The following is a 19,784-nucleotide window of genomic DNA, read 5'->3' on the forward strand; positions in this document are numbered from 1 at the left end:
ACATAGAGATATGTCCTTCCGATGAGACCATACAAACCAATTTATGTGTTATGATAGGTGTTGGCACAAAAAAAATCCCTCACTGTTCAATGACCGTAATTGCCAAGCACAGGTATAAAGGGCTAGGTTTATCTAATGCATAATATGGCCCTGTAGTTATATCAATCAATTAACTATCACACTCTGCCCCATTTCATATATAAAATAAGGTAGACACTTGGTGCTTTTATTTCCTATAATAAAATTTCACAGATTTCTAGAAATTGCTATGTTCTTGAAATTTGCAGAAAACATTCGTATTTGACTACCTTCAGCAAAGAATTATAATATGAACACAGCCCACGATCCAAAAAAAATAAAACGTGGTTTTTGATCTTCAGAAACAGATCTTTCATTATGTAGTAGCATATTTTGGATCAGAGGTTATGCTTTATATGAAAAAAAATACTTCAACTTTAGTCGATTTTTGAAGGAATTTACAGGATTTGAGGAAAATGACGCATTTTATGACGTCATAATGCATTTACTAGAGGGAAAATTACGTCATGGTTAAAAGAAATGTGGTCACAACACTCTTAGCGATAAATACTTTATTTGCAACTGAAACTTAAACTAAGCGGTTTTGGTTTTGGAAATTCTCAGGTCCTAATAATGCCCAAAATGGCTCTTGCTCTTTGCAACCCTTCACAACAAAGTGATGACGCCTCAAAATGATTAAAATTTCTAAAAGAAATGTAACTGTAGAAGTTTAATATCTTACTTGAAATAATTTTAAACAGCATATAAATTGCGTATCATTGTGTTAAAACAGTATTGTATAACTTATACCACACTTTTATATACATTGTTGAGGTTTTGAGTGTGTGGGTTAATACAGTTTAACTGACCTGTCCAAGTAACAAGTACAAATAATCCATTTTATATTAAAATTGATTCTAGAAAGTAGATTAAAACACATAAAACATTGAATTATATTTACCTAAATTTTGAATGATTTATATAGGCCTGTACTCTGTAAAATTGATAACGACGAAATCGGGTTCGGTGTTCGAGGCCTAATAATAAAATGACAGATCAAATTAAGTATATCATATATCTTATTCATTCATTAACGGTTATCATGAATTAGCACATCGCTGTCTGCGACGAAGCCATCCCGCCTTTAAGTACACATTCAGTATCCATTTTACTTCATATCTAGGTATTCCTGATGTTATGTTTCTGTATTATATATTTAGGGATCTTTTAATTTATATTTTATTCTAATGACAAATGCTTCAAGAAATAAATAGAATAGTTTAGGCTCAATGTATTTGGATGAAGATTTGAATATAATGTATATACACAATTTTAAGGACATAGTCATCCTGAATACTGCATACAGGGTTATTTTCTCCCCGTCTTATTTTCGCCATTTCACTGTTTCAAACATTTTTGCCTCGTTTTAAATTCGCCCAGTCCTAGTCTTGTTTAAGAAATTATACTGTATTCTTTGAATTCGCCCCGTTTTAAATTCGCCCAAATGAGGTGAAAATAAAATGGGAGACAAAATTTCCCCGTATACAGTATGTCATAGCACAAGGAAAGAAATAGCGTTGTACATAAACGGATATGCAACAATTTCCCTCTCTTAGATTTAAAATAACAAATGAGATAAGATATGTTAATTTGTAGTTCAAATCTTATGAAAACGAAAAAAAGGATTTTATATAATTCTTCAAATAAATTTAATATTTTTTTGGTTTGCAATATTATATATATATTAGTTACAGATGTATAAGAGTATAAAATTAATAGAATATACAGAGATAGTACTTAATGGGAATGTATTATCTGTTTTAAAAGTTTCACCAGTAAATTTGTAATATTCAGCGATTTTTAACAACAACATCATTCTAAACCCAACATGTTTTTAGATAAGATACAACTGACCCCTGAAACAGTATTCATAAGTCCAGGGGGTAATGTAACACTAACAGCAACATGTGACAACACCAGCTTCATTGGTCAACTAACATGGACTCGATTTGTCAACGATAATTTTTCGAAATTGGACACTGGAAGCTCAAAATATGATGAGTGTTTTTGTCAGGGCTTATCAAATACTGGTCGATTGACAATAAATCAAATAGAGCCTTCTGACGAAGGAAAATACAGGGTAGAGGTCCACCAGGTCCACCAGCAAAGGAATTATGTGGAAAGTAACGTGGTTTCACTGTATGTTTTGGAGGGTAAGTGAAAAGATGTATTTATGATGATAATAATCAAGTGTTTAAAATGTTATTAACTGTAGGATATTTTCTCTTTTTAAATTTGCTTGGAAGTTTAGGTTTCAAAAACTTTTAAAAGAAATGACAAATAGATAAAACGAAGATAAAAAATTGTGTAAGAGAAACAGCTTCTAAAGATGGGAGCTACAATTGGAGAACAGATTTTTTTCACAAATACAAAAGGCTAAGTCATGTAGATGGGAAAGATAACTTATTGTTAATGAAATAAACAAGAAAATCAAACAAAACAAAATAAAACAAAACAATAAAAAACAAAAACAAAAGTACCTATCCGGGAGAACCTTATTTCTCTTGAAAATCATGTTTTCTTAGGAATATTTCTTTAAAAGATTATAGAAAAATCATTATAAAAAGATAACATTATACATGGCTTTTATTTAATGTCTTTATAGACGTCAATGCAGTTTGCAAAGAGGAACTAAACCTTCTACGCTACAAGGAATGTGAAAGCATGGCAAAGGGGGCTCTTCGTTTTATATTTGATAGACTAATTCCACCAAATTGTCTTGCAAGCCATCTTTCTAAGTACAAAGATGGTTTACGCAATTCCTGGAAATGCAGAAATGACCAGCTGCAAGAACTTTTCCCAAGTATGTGATTACACTTCATTACCCACCTTATCATTTTAAATAAAATTTGGTTTACATTATTCCCTGTAAATGAATTGCCCTTCTTATTCTAACAATAAGTTGATGTTTATTTCTTTAGAAAATGGATTAGTTTCTTCCAAAAATTTCGACATCTCTCTTCTCTATAAACTTTTGCGCAATACCACAATCGTTAAAGCACCGGTGAATGGTTGGAATATTGAGCCAAATTTGGAAAATACAGGCGAAGGAGATGATATTGAACGAATTCATCAACACCGAAATTTCCTTTGTCATTTAAAAGTGAAACAACTGTCAGAAGAAGAATTCGAGAGTCGATGGTTCGATCTCACAACGGTAAAAAGATCAAATAGAAAGAAATAAAAAATATACTATTTAGTTAAAGTAACCAAACTTTGGCTGAAAACGTTTCCCCGATTAAAGGCAGATGATATAATCTTAACATAAGTACTTGATGTACATTTTAGAGACCTACTTGAGAAATCATTAGATTCCATTGTAGCTCAATATTAGGAACATTTGTAAACACCTTCATCAACGTAATAATAAACGTGTACCATGGGAGCCACATTTTCTTTTATATCATATGAGTTAATACACTCCAAAACGCCTATTAAAGAACAAGGTTCACTTAGGATTTTGTACTTGCTCTGTTGATTTATGAAAAATATACATGTAACTTCCCAATTAGAATTGAAACATGTTATTCTTCTAGTTGAAACTTTGGTGACTGCATGGAAATTTAACGTGAGGTACCTTTTGCGGTTTTCTACGTATAATGACGTCATAAAATTTGTATTTCTTTCAAAAAAAAATTGAAAAATGACCAGGATTACCGACCAGACACAACCCAACAGAAAGCAAACCCAGAGCTAACCCGGGCATGGTGAACCCGAAGCGGACCCAGAGGGTGAACCCCAATCCGGTCCCAGAAAGTGAACGTGTGTTAGGTTTTTCTTTACGGGGCTGTCAATCAGGATTAGCGATTAAACAATTTACCTACTTATTTTATTAAGGTCTTCCGTTTCCAACGGAAGACCTTATTGTTTTCGTTCGGTTTCTTTTTCCGTATTATTAGGTCTTTCCACCTTTCTGTGGAAAGACCTCTTGAAATGCTTCTGTTTATTAGGTCTTTCCACCCTACTGTGGAAAGACCTATTGATTTCCTTCTGTTTCTTTTTTTCCTTTTTATTTTTATTATTTTTCCGCCGTGTGATTTTTTGTTTCAAGATTTATCGAAAAGATTTTTATTTCATAAGAATGTACTCCGTAAAAGATTTTCGCAGTTGAACCTGCTTAAATAAACTTTGACCCCTTTCGGAATTATTACCCCTTTCGCAAAAAAGCTTGTTATCGCTACTCCTCTGAAACCGTAAACCAAACAGGTATGAAACCTTCACTAATGTCTTCGACTACTTGAGAGGACCTTTCAATCTATTCATTGCGAAAGGATCCGAAGACCCCTTCCATGAGTTATTGCCCCTGAAACTTTTTAAATTTTACAAATAATTAAAAAATTTTAAAACGACAAGTCGTAGAGACATGGAACCAACTGCATAAGATTCATTGACCTTTGACCTTCAAATTCATGTAAAGGTCAAAGGTCAAGGTCATTCCAAAACTGTGAAATTAAGCTCTTTTCATATCTTCTTTGTCATTTTACATATATTTAATGTCTATGCATCATTGATATGTACTCTTAAAACTATTTCAAAGGTTTCATTCTTGTCCCCTAACATTAATCCCTTTAAAAGTTATTGCCCCTTGTGCGAAAAACCTTGTTATCGCTACTCCTCTGAAACCGTAAACCGTAGAGGTATGAAACCTTCACCAATGTCTTCGACTAATTAAGGGGACTCTTCAATTTATTCATTGCGAAAGCATTTGACCCCTTCAATGAGTTATTGCCCCTGAAACTTTTTGAATTTTACTTTTAATTAAAAATTACATGGGACCAACTGCATAAGATTCATTGACCTTTGACCTTAAATTTCGTGAAAAGGTCAAAGGTCAAGGTCATCCCAAAACTGTGAAATTTAGCTCTTTTTATATCTCTTTTGTCTTTCAACATATACTTAATGTCTATATATCATTAATATGTAATCTTAATACTGTTTTAAAGATTTCATTCTTGTCCCCTCACATTAACCCTTTTAAAAGTTATTGCCCCTTGTGCTAAAAACATTGTTATCGCTACTCCTCCGAAACCGTAGACCGTAGAGACATCAAACCTTTAATAATGTCTTAAGGGTCTTTAGGCCTAACTTCACTGTATAAGTGCAAAAGAATCCGATAACCCCTTATATGAGTTATTGCCCTTTAACTTCTTTGTACTTACTATTAAACCTTATAACTTGAAAACTTTAAGTGGTAGAAGCATGGAATCAATTGCATTGTGACCCTTGACCTTTAACCTTGAATATTTTTTCAAGGTCAAAGGTCAAGGTCATTCTTTTCTTTTTTATAATTTTTATTTTTTCTATGCTTTAAGAGAGTTTTGGGTTTTTTTTCATGGAATTTAATTTTTCCGTAAGATTGACCCTATTAAAAGTTATCGCCCTTTGTGCGGAAAACCTTGTTATCGTGGTGGAAGGTGGAAAGACCTCTTATTGTTCTGTGAACAATAAGTCTACTAGTTATTATTATTATTATTATTTTTCCGCTACGGACTTTTGATCCGAAAGACTTATCGAAAAACTTTTTAGTTCATGATACTCGACATCAAAAGTTATTTCGAAAAACAACCCAACGTATATGACCTATGACCCCTTACGGAGTTCTTGCCCCTTTTATGTAAAACCTTGTTATCGCTACTCCTTCGAAACCATAAACCGTAGAAATATGAAACCTTCACTAAAGTCTTCGACTCATTGAGAGGATTCTGGAATCTATTCATTGCGAAAGTATTCGGTGACTCCTTCAATGAGTTATTGCCCCTGAAACTTTTTGAATTTTAGAAATAATTAAAAATTTTCAAAAGAAGAAGTGATAGAGACATGGGACTAACTGCATAAGATTCATTGAGCTTTGAGCTTAAAATTCATGAAAAGGTCAAAGGTCAAGGTCATTCCAAAATTGAGAAATTAAGCTCTTTTTATATCTCTTTTGTCTTTTAACATACACAAACTGTCTTAGCATCATTGATATGTACTTTTAAAGCTATTTTAAAGATTCAATTAGTATTGCGTAAGATTGACCCTATTAAAAGTTATCGCCCTTTGTGCGGAAAACCTTGTTATCGCTACTACTGCGAAACCATAAACCGTACAAATATGAAACCTTCACTAAAGTCTTCGACTCATTGAGAGGATTCTGGAATCTATTCATTGCGAAAGTCTTCGGTGACTCCTTCAATGAGTTATTGCCCCTGAAAGTCTTTGAATTTTACAAATAATTAAAAATTTTCAAAACGAGAAGGTGTAGAGACATGAGACCAACTGCATAAGATTCATTGACCTTTGAACTTAAAATTCATGTAAATGTCAAAGGTCAAGGTCATTCCAAAATTGAGAAATTAATCTTTTTTTATATCTTTTTTGTCTCTTAACATATACAAACTGTCTTAGTATCATTAATATGTACTCTTAAAACTATTTACAAGCTTTAACTTGTATTCCGTAAGATTGAACCTATTAAAAGTTATCGCCCTTCGTGCGAAAAACCTTGTTATCGCTACTACTTCAAAATTGTAAACTGTACAAATATGAAACCTTCACTAAAGTCTTTGACTCATTGAGAGGATTCTGGAATTTGTTCGTTGCGAAAGTCTTTGGTGACTCCTTCAATGAGTTATTGCCCCTGAAAGTTTTTGAATTTTACAAATAATTAAAAAATTTTCAAAACGAGAAGGTGTAGAGACATGAGACCAACTGCATAAGATTCATTGACCTTTGAGCTTAAAATTCATGTAAAGGTCAAAGGTCAAGGTCATTCCAAAATTGAGAAATTAAGCTGTTTTTATATATTTTTTGTCTCTTAACATATATAAACTGTATTAGCATCATTAATATGTACTCTTAAAACTATTTTTAAGATTCAATTCGTATTCCGTAAGATTGACCCTATTAAAAGTTATCGCCCTTTGTGTGAAAAATTTTGTTATCGCTACTACTTCAAAACTGTAAAGCGTACAAATATGAAACCTTCACCAAAGTCTTCGACTCATTGAGTGGACTCTGGAGTTTATTCATTGCAAAAGTATTCGGTGACTCCTTCAAAATGCTTGATTTGACTCGATGAGTACTTTCTATGCAAATTCAACGAATACCAACAATGGTCAATGCTCAACACAGCCCGTGCAAACGTGGGTTCACAACCGGAAAAAGACGAGAGCGAAATATAACGCGACTCAAAGACGGATTCCATTCCGGGAAAAAAAATCGTCACTGAAGTTAAATACGTAACCGTAATACCGTAAATAGTTTAAATAGTATACTCCTTCACTAACTAGTAATTTTCTTTAATTATGATTTATTTTGAAATGCCGTTATATGCATCTACATTGCACAAGTTTAACAAATAACTAATTTTTTTTCTCTTTTCAACCAGGGACCTATATACTAATATATAGGTCCCTGTTGCAACTGTTGAACTGAGCAATTTCTTTACTCATTTTTCATAAGAAAACAACCCTACGGACTTTTGAACCGAAAAGTTTATCGAAAAACTTTTTAATTCATGATAATTGACATTAAAAGTTATTTCGAAAAACAACCCAACGTGCATGACCTATGACCTCTTTCAGAGTTCTTGCCGTTTTTTGTTTTGTTATCACTACTCCTCCGCAGTGGCGGATCCAGAGGGGGGGGGGGTTACGGGGTTTGAAACGCCCCCCCCCCCTTTGGATTTGCAAAAAAGAAAGAGAAATAAGAACGTTCCAATTTTTTTTTGTGTTTTTACTATAGAAAATGTAAGATAAAAGGCTAATGTTGTAATATATAAAGAAATTCGGTTGTAAAAACAAAATAAAACCCTCATCCCTTTACAAAACAGGATTTTCAGGTTCGGAGATTTATTTTCCTTTCTTTTTCAAAAACTTTCTGGTAATGTATACAAGTACTTTTTCCCAGATTGATCAACGTCCCACTTTCAAAAACCATACTCCACCCTGTATCGATATTCTATTGAGTTATTTAACTATATGTATGTGTACAACGTACGTTTTAGCTGTTTTCTCCTTCAACCCCCCCCCCCTTTTGAAAAATACTTTAACCCCCCCCCCTTTGAAAAATTTCTGGATCCGCGCCTGCCTCCGAATCCGTAAACCATAGAGGTATGAACCTTTACCAATGTCTTCTTCTACTTGAGGGGACTCTGGAATCTATTCATTGCGCAAGTATTCGGTGACCCCTTCAATGAGTTATTGCTCCTGAAACTTGTTGAATTTTCCAAAAAATTAAAATTTTCAAAACAAGAAGTAGTAGAGACTTTGGACCAACTGCATAAGAATCATTGACCTTTGACCTTAAAACCTATGCAAAGGTCAAGGTCATTCCAAAATTGAGAAATTCAGCTCTTTTAATATCTCTTTTTTCTTTCAACATATACGTTGTCTTTGCATTGTTAATATGTACTCTTAAAACTATCTCAGAGATTTCATATTTGTCCCCAAAGATTGACACTTGTAAAAGTTATTGCCCTTTGAGCGAAAAAACCTTATTCCTTTGATACCGTAAGTCATAGAGAATTGAAACCTTCACTAATGTCTTAAGGGTCTTTAGACACAACTTAAGACTTTCAATGCAAAAGGATCTGATGACTTCTTAAATGAGTTTAACGTCTGTGTGATTACTATAAAACCTTGTAACTTTAAAAGTTTAAGTCAAAGAGGCATGGGGTTTATTACAATTTGACCCTTGACTTTTGACCTGAAAGATCCGATTAAGGTCAAAGGTCAATATCATTTCATTTTTTAAAAAGATTTCCATTTTTTATTTTTAAGTCACTTTTGATTTCTCTTTCATTTTATTTGATTCAAAATTTAACTTCAAAGAAGGTGGAAAGACCTCTTATTGTTCTGTGAACAATAAGTCTCCTAGTTATTCTATTTTTTTCTTACCGATTTTGTGCACGCGAGTTCTCGAAAATTGCTTGACCGATTTTCACTAAACTTTCAGATCTGATAGATATTTATCTGAACCTTGTCGGAAATTTTAGTCGTCGATGACGTCACTTCCGGTCGTGAGATATGGATGATTTTCTGATTTTTAGAGGGTAGGCTTGTCCTGAAAACTCCTCCGGAACCACTTAAAATATTGACTCAAGATTTTCAGTGAAAGTAAGGAAAGGTTCGCTGAGTTGCAGGCAGGCGTCCAAATTTTCATAGCACAAAAGGCGCCGAAGCCTGTTAGAGCCAAAAACATGTCTCGGAAACATCTCACAAAATTTGACATCTTTTGTTTTATATCTTCGTATCTATTCATAATTTGTTAAAACATATAGAAGAAAAATTGTACAGATTCACGGGACCTTTCATATGAAATCAAGAAAAAGGGGCCGACCCCTCAAATCAGGGGCTCAGAAGGACCAAAACTCTTTCATTTATATCCCTTTATTAATCAATATTTTGTTATACATTACAGAGGCAAAGATATTCATCTTCCAAATTTGTAACAATATCTTATAAAATTTTGATCATATGTTACGTAATTAGGGGTCACAAGGGGCCAGAATGTCACATCTTTGACGCTTTATATCTCAAAAAGGGGGAATATTTTGATTTGCAATATTGAACAAAAGATGATCAGAATAATGTTCTAAACAATATGCATACTTTGAATTTTTGTAAAACGGCCCCATTAAGGACTTGAAGCGATGGCCCCTAAATATTTCCATTCAACATATCTTCACCACGAAAAGAAATCTCTGAATAAGTGTTGAACAAAATATCTTTTAAATAACAAGACCTTTCATTTGATATCAAGAAAAAGGGACTGACCCCTAAAATTAAGGGCTCAGAGGGTCCAAAAGTCTTTCATCTATAACTCTATAATGATCGATATTTTGTTAAATATTACTGAAGCAAAGATATTCATCTTAAAGATTTGCAACAATATATTATAAAATTGAGATAATATGCTACGTCATTAGGGGTCACAAGGGGCCAGAATGTCAAATCTTTGACGCCTTATATCTCAAAAGGGGGGAATATTTTGATAAGCAATATTGAACAAAAGATAGCCAGAATAATGTTCTAAGCAATATGCAGACTGTGAATTTTTTTAAATGGCCCCATTAAGGACGTTCAGGGGTAGCCCCTAAATATTTCCATTCAGCATATCTCCACAACTGAGAGAAATCTCTGAATAAGCGTTGAACAAAAAGTCTTTGAATTTAAAAGCCCTTTCATTTGATATCAAGAAAAAGGGGCTGACTCTTCAAAATAGGGGCTCAGAGGGGCCAAACTTCTTTCATCTATAACTCTTTGATGATCTATATTTTGTAATACATTACCGATTAAAAGGTATTCATCTTAACGAATGCAACAACATCGTATAAAATTTTAATCATATATTACGAAATTAGGGGTCACAAGGGGTCAGAATATGAAGTGTTTGTCGGTTTATATCTCGAATATTAGAAATATTTTGATATAAGCAATGTTGAATAAAGGATGGTCAGAATAATGTTCCAAACAATATGCATCGTTTTAAATATTGTAAAATCGCCCCATTAAGGAATTGAATTGGTGGCCCCTAAATATCTTCATGCAAGATATCTCTTTAACGAAAATAGATCTGTGAATAGGTCTTGAACAAAAAGTGTTCAAAATCACGAGACCTTTCATTTGAAATCAAGAAAAGGGTCTGGCCCCTCAAGTTAGGGGCCGAGAGGGCCCAAATCACTTTCATCTATAAGTATTTGAGATTGTTGAATAAATCAAAAGAATTTCATCAAGTGAGAGAAGTCTTGATATTATTTTGTAACAAATATCATAGTCAGAATCATATCTCATCGGACGGAAGACCTACTCGTTGCTCGCAACGAGATCTCATCTAGTTTATTATTATTTTTTTAGCAGTATTGATTGATAAAAATTAATATAAATTGGGTAAACATATCAGTCAATGAGTAAAAAAAAAAATTGACAATTCAATTTTTAATAAAATAAACGGACAAAAAAAAAAAAAAAAATAACTGGTCTTTGACAAATCGTATAATTTTATTATCTCAAGATACAGTACAAGAATATGTCGAGCGTACATGTACGTGCCCATTATACAATTATTTTATTTCCATTGTCTCAATTAACATGGTTTTTCATATTAATCAAATCTCACATCAAAATTATTGATCTTCTTAATTGGGCATGAAAAATTTCAATGTACATTTGGCATGTATATTATTACGAAATAAGCTGCTTTAGTCTGATAGAAAATAATTCGAGTACAGAATGGGTAGGACGACCCATAGAAATTTCTAAAATAACATCAGGCTTTGTTATTAAAATTTAGTTAAACGATGCGAGTTTACTGTTAGGAAATATTTTTTTGTCTTGATTTTCCTATATTTATTAATATTTAAATATTGAAAAATATTTTTTAAAATAATTTTAAATTCATTAAGGTGTGTATGTGAAGTAGGGGGTACAGCATATTAATATTCTTATCGGGAGAACAATTATTAATTGTCATTTTAATTTTTTCATTCTGATAAAAATCATACTCGCTCCATAATTCTGATCGTAATAAAGATCTGATATAATATATTTGTTTTTCTTTTTTAGAAAAGGCCGGTAAATATACATTTCGAATATTCAATGTGTAACTACTATAAAGTAACCTAAATATATTACGTCTACAATAGGCTAATTTATAGATATCATAATTCAGTGTTTTTCAAACACTAAAACTACGATGTAGCAAAACATAAAGACTAACAAATATTATTTAGAACTAAATGTATGTAAGGCATAAATTTGAACTGTTTAGTTTAGATGCTTTCGTCAGTTTCACTTGTACACCATTCGATACATTAAAAATCAATTCATCACCTTTTCTTCCTCTTCCGTTTTTGTTTTTCGTTATGAATTAAAAAAGGAATGTTTTACAGCCCGCTGTTAAATAACATTTTTCGAAATTCCGAGTGCAGAGAAATCAATGAAATATTAATTAAAAATCTACGTCGAATGTACACTTGAATTTTAGAAAATTTATCAATGTTCTCCATAATTTCACTGTATACACGAAATGTGTATATGTATCGATCACCGCCAAAACAACAATGATAGATTCCAAAATACCATTACTGTACTGGAATATACATGGGGTGGGGGCTTACTGGCGGTGCGATTAAAGCGAGGTCCGCTTCACGCATCATTGCGCAAAGTTGTCCCAGAGAGCGAACGCCAGGTACGCTATATTGGACCCAGAGCTGACCATGAGCGAACGCGGAGCGAACCCTGAGCGCACCCAAGGCGCACACACAGCGGTCCCAAAATTTCTGAAAGTGAACCCGAAGCGGACACCGAGCGAACCCGCAAAGCGAACCCGGGTTCCTCTTTGGGTTCGCTCTGGTGTTAGGTTGTGTTCGGTCGGTACTTTAATGCGTAACCCCTTTCTAGGATGTATCTAGAGTTAGAATGTTTAATCATAAAATGAAAAAAAAATGTGTCAGAGCCTAATTCATTAAGTGAATGTGCCCATTTCTCTTCAAAATTCTTTCGGCTTCATATTGATGTTTTAGTGACACAATGATATAAGGTTAGTTTGATTGATTGACTGATTGTATACTGTTTAACGTCCCTCTCGAGAATTTTTCACTCATATGGAGACATCACCATATGCCGTTGAAGGGCTTCAAATTTTGACCTTTACTCGACACTCAGGGCCATTGAGCAGTGAGGGATCTCTATCGTGCTAACACCTGCCGCTGACACGGGGCTTCGGTTTTTAAGGTCTCATCCGAAGGACCCGCAACTTTCACTTCAAAGTGCCGAGCGCATGGCGAAGGAACATATTCTACTCATTTTTACGACTAGGTCAGTCGCGGCCGAGATACGAATTCACGACCTACCGATCACGGAGCGAGCGCTCTACCGACTGAGCTACCATGAACGGTAGAGGTTAGTTTGATGATCTATGTACATAGTCATTTTATGGAGTTGATGAAGTTTCTTCTTTGAGAAATCCACGATAATTATTGCCCAGAAAATTTAATGATTCTACTGTTGTTGCAAATATTAATGTACAAGAGTATAAGAAAACAGTAAATTTTCCACAATTTTTAAGATTCTAGATTTCTGCATTTGTTTTTGTAACTCTCTACAAAATTTATGTTTATTTTTTCATGAAAGTCGTCAGTTAAATGGTTAATTCTTGCTTAAAGGGATTGAATCCCTTTTGCAGGACCCCGCGGATTCTATCTTATTGCAGGTTCACTTGCATGTTTAAGACTCAAAGTTTGTAATTTCAACCCTATACGCAAATTATGATTGAAAAATTCTCAAAATTGAGGTAATTCAACCGTAAGTACATATAAGTACACAATATAAATAATTATGACTCTAGATATTATTATAAACAAAATTGAATCATCTGCCTTTCAAAGTACTTTAATTGCCAGTTATCCCTCATGTAACTTGACTCTAGATATTATTAAAAACAAAATTGAATCATATGTCTTTCAAAGTACTCTAAATACCAGTTATTCTTCATGTAACTTTCATATGTTTAGCGTTAACCATCAGATTTTGTTATCATTTGAAAATGAATTTTTTTTATTACGAATGCTCCATATTAAATTGTTATTTTGATCTCTCTGAAAGTTTTTCTTGAAGAATACGTGTATTATTGTTTTAGGCAATTGATAGACTCAGCAAAGGGACCCTTCGGAGAAACATATGTTTCTTACGAAACAAGAAATTTGAACAAATGGAAAAGGTCACAAACAGAAAGTACTCGAAAAGCGGAATTATGAGAAGTAAGTTCATCTAATATAAACAGTTACAAATTCTTCATATAATCATATTTATATTGTTGCTACAGGGAGAATGAAGCAGAAAATATCCATAAACAAATTCCGTTTAAAGGTTTACCAAAGACATTTGAACAGTGCACTTCTTGTGCAAAAATATAAAATAAATAAATAAAAAAGATAATAAAAATAAAGACAATATTAAATACATAGAGAACAATAAGAAGCAATATGAAAATATTTTATAATGCGAATAAACAGTTTACATAGATCAGTCAGAAATACTGACACAGTTACATATTTCAGCAAAATATTATTAATCAAAAACCTTATAATTGCACATAGCATACAATTTATCATTTCAACTAAGGGCCATTTAAATACAAAGTGTATTCATATTTTTCTTTACAGGATTACAATAAAATTGAAATTCAAATAAAATTTTAGAACATTCAAAAAATTTAAGGTTCTTTTAAAATTTATCATTTTATAGTAGAAAATTGTTTATACTTTTCTGATACATTTCAAGCAAAAAATTGTGATGAGACTTGAAATAAATGGATTAATGATTTCTAAAAAATCTAATAAATATTACGCCTTTACATTTTTTTCTAATGAAATATCCATAAAAAAAATTACATATTGAACATGTTCATGCTATATCATTTGCATTTAAAAATGATATGAAAAAGGCTTTCAAAACACATAGCATGCATACTATTCATATATTACAGATCCTCAATCAGAAATTGTAACATGGTGGCAATTAGAAGACAGGGTGTTTTGCGAAGATATACGTTTTGTGAAAAAAGCATTCGATGTTGTCAAAAAAGAAAAACTAGTGCTCATAATTGGTAGGAGCGGATCTGGTAAGACCACAGCAGCAAGACACTGTGCCCTGAAACTGCAAAGAGATGGATGGCAAGTGGTGCCCATTGATTCTATTAGAGAAATAAACTGCGGTCAAATTATGACAAAGTGCGTATTTATGTTTGATGACCCAGTTGGAAATCCAGGACTCGACGAACGGAAAGTATCAGACTTCGAGAGATGCCATAGCGATGTTTTGCAGCTTTTCAGACATGCTGATCATAAAATTATACTAACATGTCGTAAATTTGTATACAATGAAGCTAAGCAATATCATATCTTTGACAATTATAGCGTCGTTGATATTGAAGACAAAGACTGTCTTTTGAACAGAGATGAAAAAAGAAAACTGCTACAAGCATACGATATCGAAACTATGGTTGATATTTCATCTTTAGATCGGGTAAACCTAATGTTTCCCCTTATGTGTTATATGTTGCACAAGAATAGAAGAAGCATGTCTGTAGATTCCAAAGTAGTTTTAGATCCCCGTGATTATCTTCTAAAACAATTAGACATTATGAGAAAATCGGAGACGACAAAAACTCTGTATGCATCGTTAGTGTTTCTGGTTATAAACAACAACAGGTGCACAATAGAAGACTTAAAGAAAACAGAAATGTTATCCGATATATATAAAAGATGTGGACTTTATGACCACCACCCGTATGGCAAAGAAATACACGAAAAACTGCAGCATTCTGAAAATACATATGTTATCAAAACAGACTTTGGATACAAATTTCTCCACGAATCTCTTTTTGAAATTGTGGCATTTCATTTCGGGTGCAGGATGTTGATAACCAAGCATTGATTCTTCAGCATTTAAACATAGAGTTTTTAGCCAATAATACTTACCTTGAAAAAAGTAAAGATGCCAGCACAGAGATGGGGATAAGAATTCTTCCCCAAAATTTTGAAATATTGGCCCAAAGATTATTTCTTGCTCTGGAAGCCAATGTCAGATTAAATGTGCAAATAGGCACTATGAATTCCATATTTTCTAACAAGTGTTGGAGAGTCCTTGAGTTTGTAACGTTGTTCTTTACAACCATTGGTAAGAAAACCATTGTTGAGTTATTTTCAAAACCATTCCAAACATTGCAAGAAAAATCAACATTGGAGGAGCAAAAGCAGAAAAGAGGAAGTTCATATTTAGAAAAGCAAGAATTTATAATGGGGAATTACACTGGGAGAAGAAATGTTGCCACAATATGCATGTATGAGGATAAAATAAAACTTATTGACTGGATTATTTTAAACGGACATCTACCATTTGTCAATGCTTTTCTACAAAAGTCAAAGAAATTACCTTCATGGATTTCTGGCCCACTGATAGACCATAAACGACTTTTCTGGCTCTCTATATATAGTACAGAGAAAAATATGTTTGAATTCACATTATCAATTTTATCGAAACTTGAAATTAAAGAAGGTATTAATACACCCTATCATTCGGATCATACTCCATTAACTCTTGCGTGTTCACTCAGTGCATATGAAATTGTAAAACTTCTAGTGGAAAGGGGTGCACTCATTGAAAAATGCAACAAAAGAGACGAACTTCCATTATTCGTTGCTCTTAAAAGTGGGTCAGATAAAATAGTCAAATATCTGCTTCAAAACCGTGCTCTAGTGACAGGCAATAATGAATGTGTTTGTCCTTTTTATTTTGCAAGTAAATCAACAAATAAAGATATCTTCAAATTACTTTTAAAGAAATGCGACCATTCATCAACATGTCACGATGGAAAATCACCTTTACATCTAGCAATAGAACATGAATTTAATGACATAACTGAAAACTTAGTTCGTCGTGATGCTGATGTCAATTCCACTGACAAAATGAAGGAGACACCTTTGCATATAGCCTGTTCAAAAAACAATGTAAAAATTGTAAAATTGCTTGCAAAGAAAGGTGCAAACTTCAACATGCTCAACAACAGTGAAATGCTACCTTTACAAATTGCTGTAATGAACGGTTTTGAGGACCTTTTGCTAAACCTACTACTTGAAATTCCTCTTCAAGAGTTTAAATCAGCAATTAACGGTTGCAACACAGAAAATGCTAATAAACCGATTGTACATGATCATGTTTCTATACACTCTGCTTCATCCTATGATACTGACGGAATTTTGCGACTTCTCCTCAAAAAATTTTCGTCCAGAAATTTGAGAAATTTTTTGAAGATATGTGACATTGGAAGTGTTATTGTTGATGGCAAGACCTCGTTACATCTCGCAGTAGAATATGGATTTTTTGAAGATGTTGAATTATTAATCCATCGTGGTTCTGACAAAAATGCCACAGATGCTGAGAAACAAACTCCATTGCACATTGCCTGTTCAACAAACAACCAAAATATCGTGAAAGTGATGATAAAAGAAGGGGCTAATATAGAAATGCTCAATTCAAAAAACGAATCACCTGTATCTATTGCTTTGAATAATGGTTTTCAGGATATTCTGATGTGCTTTATGTTAACATGTCCTTTTCAGAAATTCAAATTTTTGCTTCAAAAATGTTGTTTCAAAAATGTGCAATTTTCTCAAATACACCCGACACTATGTGGATTTGATGGAGTGATGCAATATCTTTTAAGCATTTGTCCTATTGAAAATTTTGAATTATTGTTAGAAAACAACGACTTTTCTTCCAAATCAACCCCTTTACATCTTGCAGTAAAAGGGGGATTTATTAGCGTTGTTGAAAGCTTGGTAGATTATGGGTGTAACGTGAACGCTGTAGATGAAAGAAATGAAACACCGCTGCATATTGCTTGCTCACTTAATGATATGAAGTCTGTCAAATTACTTGTAAAAGCCAATGCGCACATTATCATGTCTGAACTGAGTAATGAATCCCCAATATGTGTTGCTGCTAGACTAAGATTCGAGGAGATAGTCAAATACCTTTTGGAAAACTGCTCTACTGAAAACATGAAATTGTTGTTGGAGAAATGTGACGTCACGAGTACGTTTTACAAAGGCAAAACACCTTTACATATTGCAGTGGAACATGATTATAATGAACATGTTGAAAAATTAATTATTCGTGGTGCCAATATAAATGCTAGAGATGAAAATGGCGACACTCCATTACATGTTGCCTGCGCTAGCAATTTCAAAAATATCGTCCGAATTCTTTTAAAACAGGGAGCAGAGGTAGAAATGTACAATTCAAACAACGAAACACCTCTGCTCATAAGTATCACGAAGGGCTCTGTTGAAATATTACACGATTTCATGTATACAACTCCCTATCAAAAGTTTAAATCATTATTGGAGAAATGTAATATTGAAAAATTACATTTATCCCCACAACTTCCACTAGCTGCCGCTCTCCGAAAAGGATCAGAAGAAACTGTTCAGTATCTTTTGAAGAGTTGTCCAATAAAAAAAATTGAGTTACTTTTTGATAAGTCTTTATCTGCTAATCTCAGTGCAAAGACACCATTACATGTTGCAATAGAAAGGAGGTTAAGTCAGGTTGCAGAGAGCTTAATTCTTCATGGTGCAAATGTTAATGCAGTTGATGAGATTGGCCAGACACCGCTTCATATAGCTTGCTCTCAAAACGATATAAAGACGGTTAAGTTATTAGTGAAAGAAGGCGCAGATATTTTTAGCCATAGTGCACATGATGAAACACCCATAAGCCTGGCTGCAAAAAACGGGTTGGATGAAATAAGCCAAGTTCTATTCATTAACTGTCCACCAAAATACCGGAAAATGCTTAAAAAACTGTAACCTGAAATCATCACCTGAAATCTGTTTACATAGATCGTCCTGCGTAAATTTCATTGAAACCACGTGTATTCAATTATTTACTATCCTATCACCAAACGAAAAATATATTGCTGAAAAACTGAAACGTACTGCCAAAAGTGTCAGAATAATTGAAAATGTGCTGATAACTTTCAGATTAATGTGATACTTGGAACTCGTTCAATGAAAAAATATGGATTTCTGATCTTTCATTAAATGAAATTATAAAAAAAAACATATGTAATTGTACAATATTATAATCCAAATTCTAATTTAGAAGTTCAAAGGAATTTTTTGAGGAATAGACAAAACTTTTTTTTATTTTTTATTTGGATATCTTTTAATATTTTCCTTTCGGAGTTACGTTATTATGAAATGGTACAAACATATTCGTCTGAAATGAGTGTCTTTCTTTTGTTTATATCAAGTTTTTATATTAATTTTGTCTTAATGTGATCAGATGTCTTTTTTATTTCAAAATGAACAGATAATTATTCAAGCAATAAATAAAGTTGGAACATCAAAGGAGCAATTCAAAATCAGGTCTTTGAAAAGTACCTCTAAAATTGTACAAACATAATGTTTTAAAGTTACTGACATTTTTGCGTGGAAAAGTTTTTGTGTAATCGAGCATGAAGAGAAAGAACAAGTTCCTTGTTCCTTATTTGTATCTTTCAGTTGGAAATATTATGTCTAGGTAAAAAAAAAATATAGCGGAATTGTTCATTATACGTGTATTGTATATAAGGATATTTCCTTAGAACTGATGAGTTTGATATTTTAGATGTATTAGAGCTTTATAATTGATCTGCTTTTAAAATATTTTGTTCCAATAGATTTTAGAGATTGAAATCTCTATTTGTTATCTTCATGTTTTATATTATATTATATTTATTACACATGATATTTATATTATATATTTCAAATTTTATCATTTGTTTAATCAATGTATTTCAGTTGTTATTTTTTCTTTGGTTCTAAATACGGTCTTTTGTATCAAATATTCGGCCTATTTACAGTATTAACCAGTCATTAAAAAAAATGGCAAATTACTCGCAGTATTGAGGTCATCTATACATTTCACTAATGCAAGGGCATAACGTGAAAATATAAAAAAATCCTGTCCCACTCGTGAAATAAATTCCATATTCAACTACAAAACATTGAATATCCTCTATATATCCCCGCTTGAAAAGCAGAAGGGTATATACCAAGTTAAAATTCTAAGATAATTTTATAAATATTTTCAAAACGAATTGTAGTTTTTGAAAAGTGCTGCGATCCTATCCATATTTTGAAATTTCATTGATAAAATCATAATTTTTTGACAGAA

General features: G+C 32.8%; 1 protein-coding gene across 1 annotated transcript; it reads left to right on the plus strand.

The window, feature by feature from the left end:
• Nucleotides 1-1,921: 1,921 nt before the first annotated feature.
• LOC134268892 (ankyrin-1-like) lies at nucleotides 1,922-18,588 on the plus strand. Its single transcript, XM_062751132.1, has 5 exons — nucleotides 1,922-2,231; nucleotides 2,684-2,881; nucleotides 3,000-3,235; nucleotides 13,699-13,819; nucleotides 14,548-18,588. Exon 5 carries the CDS (start codon nucleotides 15,572-15,574, stop codon nucleotides 18,431-18,433), a length of 2,862 nt encoding a protein of 953 aa, XP_062607116.1. The 5' UTR covers nucleotides 1,922-2,231; nucleotides 2,684-2,881; nucleotides 3,000-3,235; nucleotides 13,699-13,819; nucleotides 14,548-15,571; the 3' UTR covers nucleotides 18,434-18,588.
• The last annotated feature ends 1,196 nt before the right edge of the window (nucleotides 18,589-19,784 follow it).

Source organism: Saccostrea cucullata, unplaced genomic scaffold, assembly GCF_032062105.1.
Source record: "Saccostrea cucullata isolate Sc308-1 unplaced genomic scaffold, CSIRO_AGI_Scuc_v1 ctg8858, whole genome shotgun sequence".
NCBI lineage: Eukaryota > Metazoa > Mollusca > Bivalvia > Ostreida > Ostreidae > Saccostrea > Saccostrea cuccullata.

What these genes read in the sequence shown, in the direction of transcription:
- LOC134268892 (XM_062751132.1), top strand. Translation starts at nt 15,572, where the DNA reads ATGGGGATAAGAATTCTTCCCCAAAATTTTGAAATATTGGCCCAAAGA.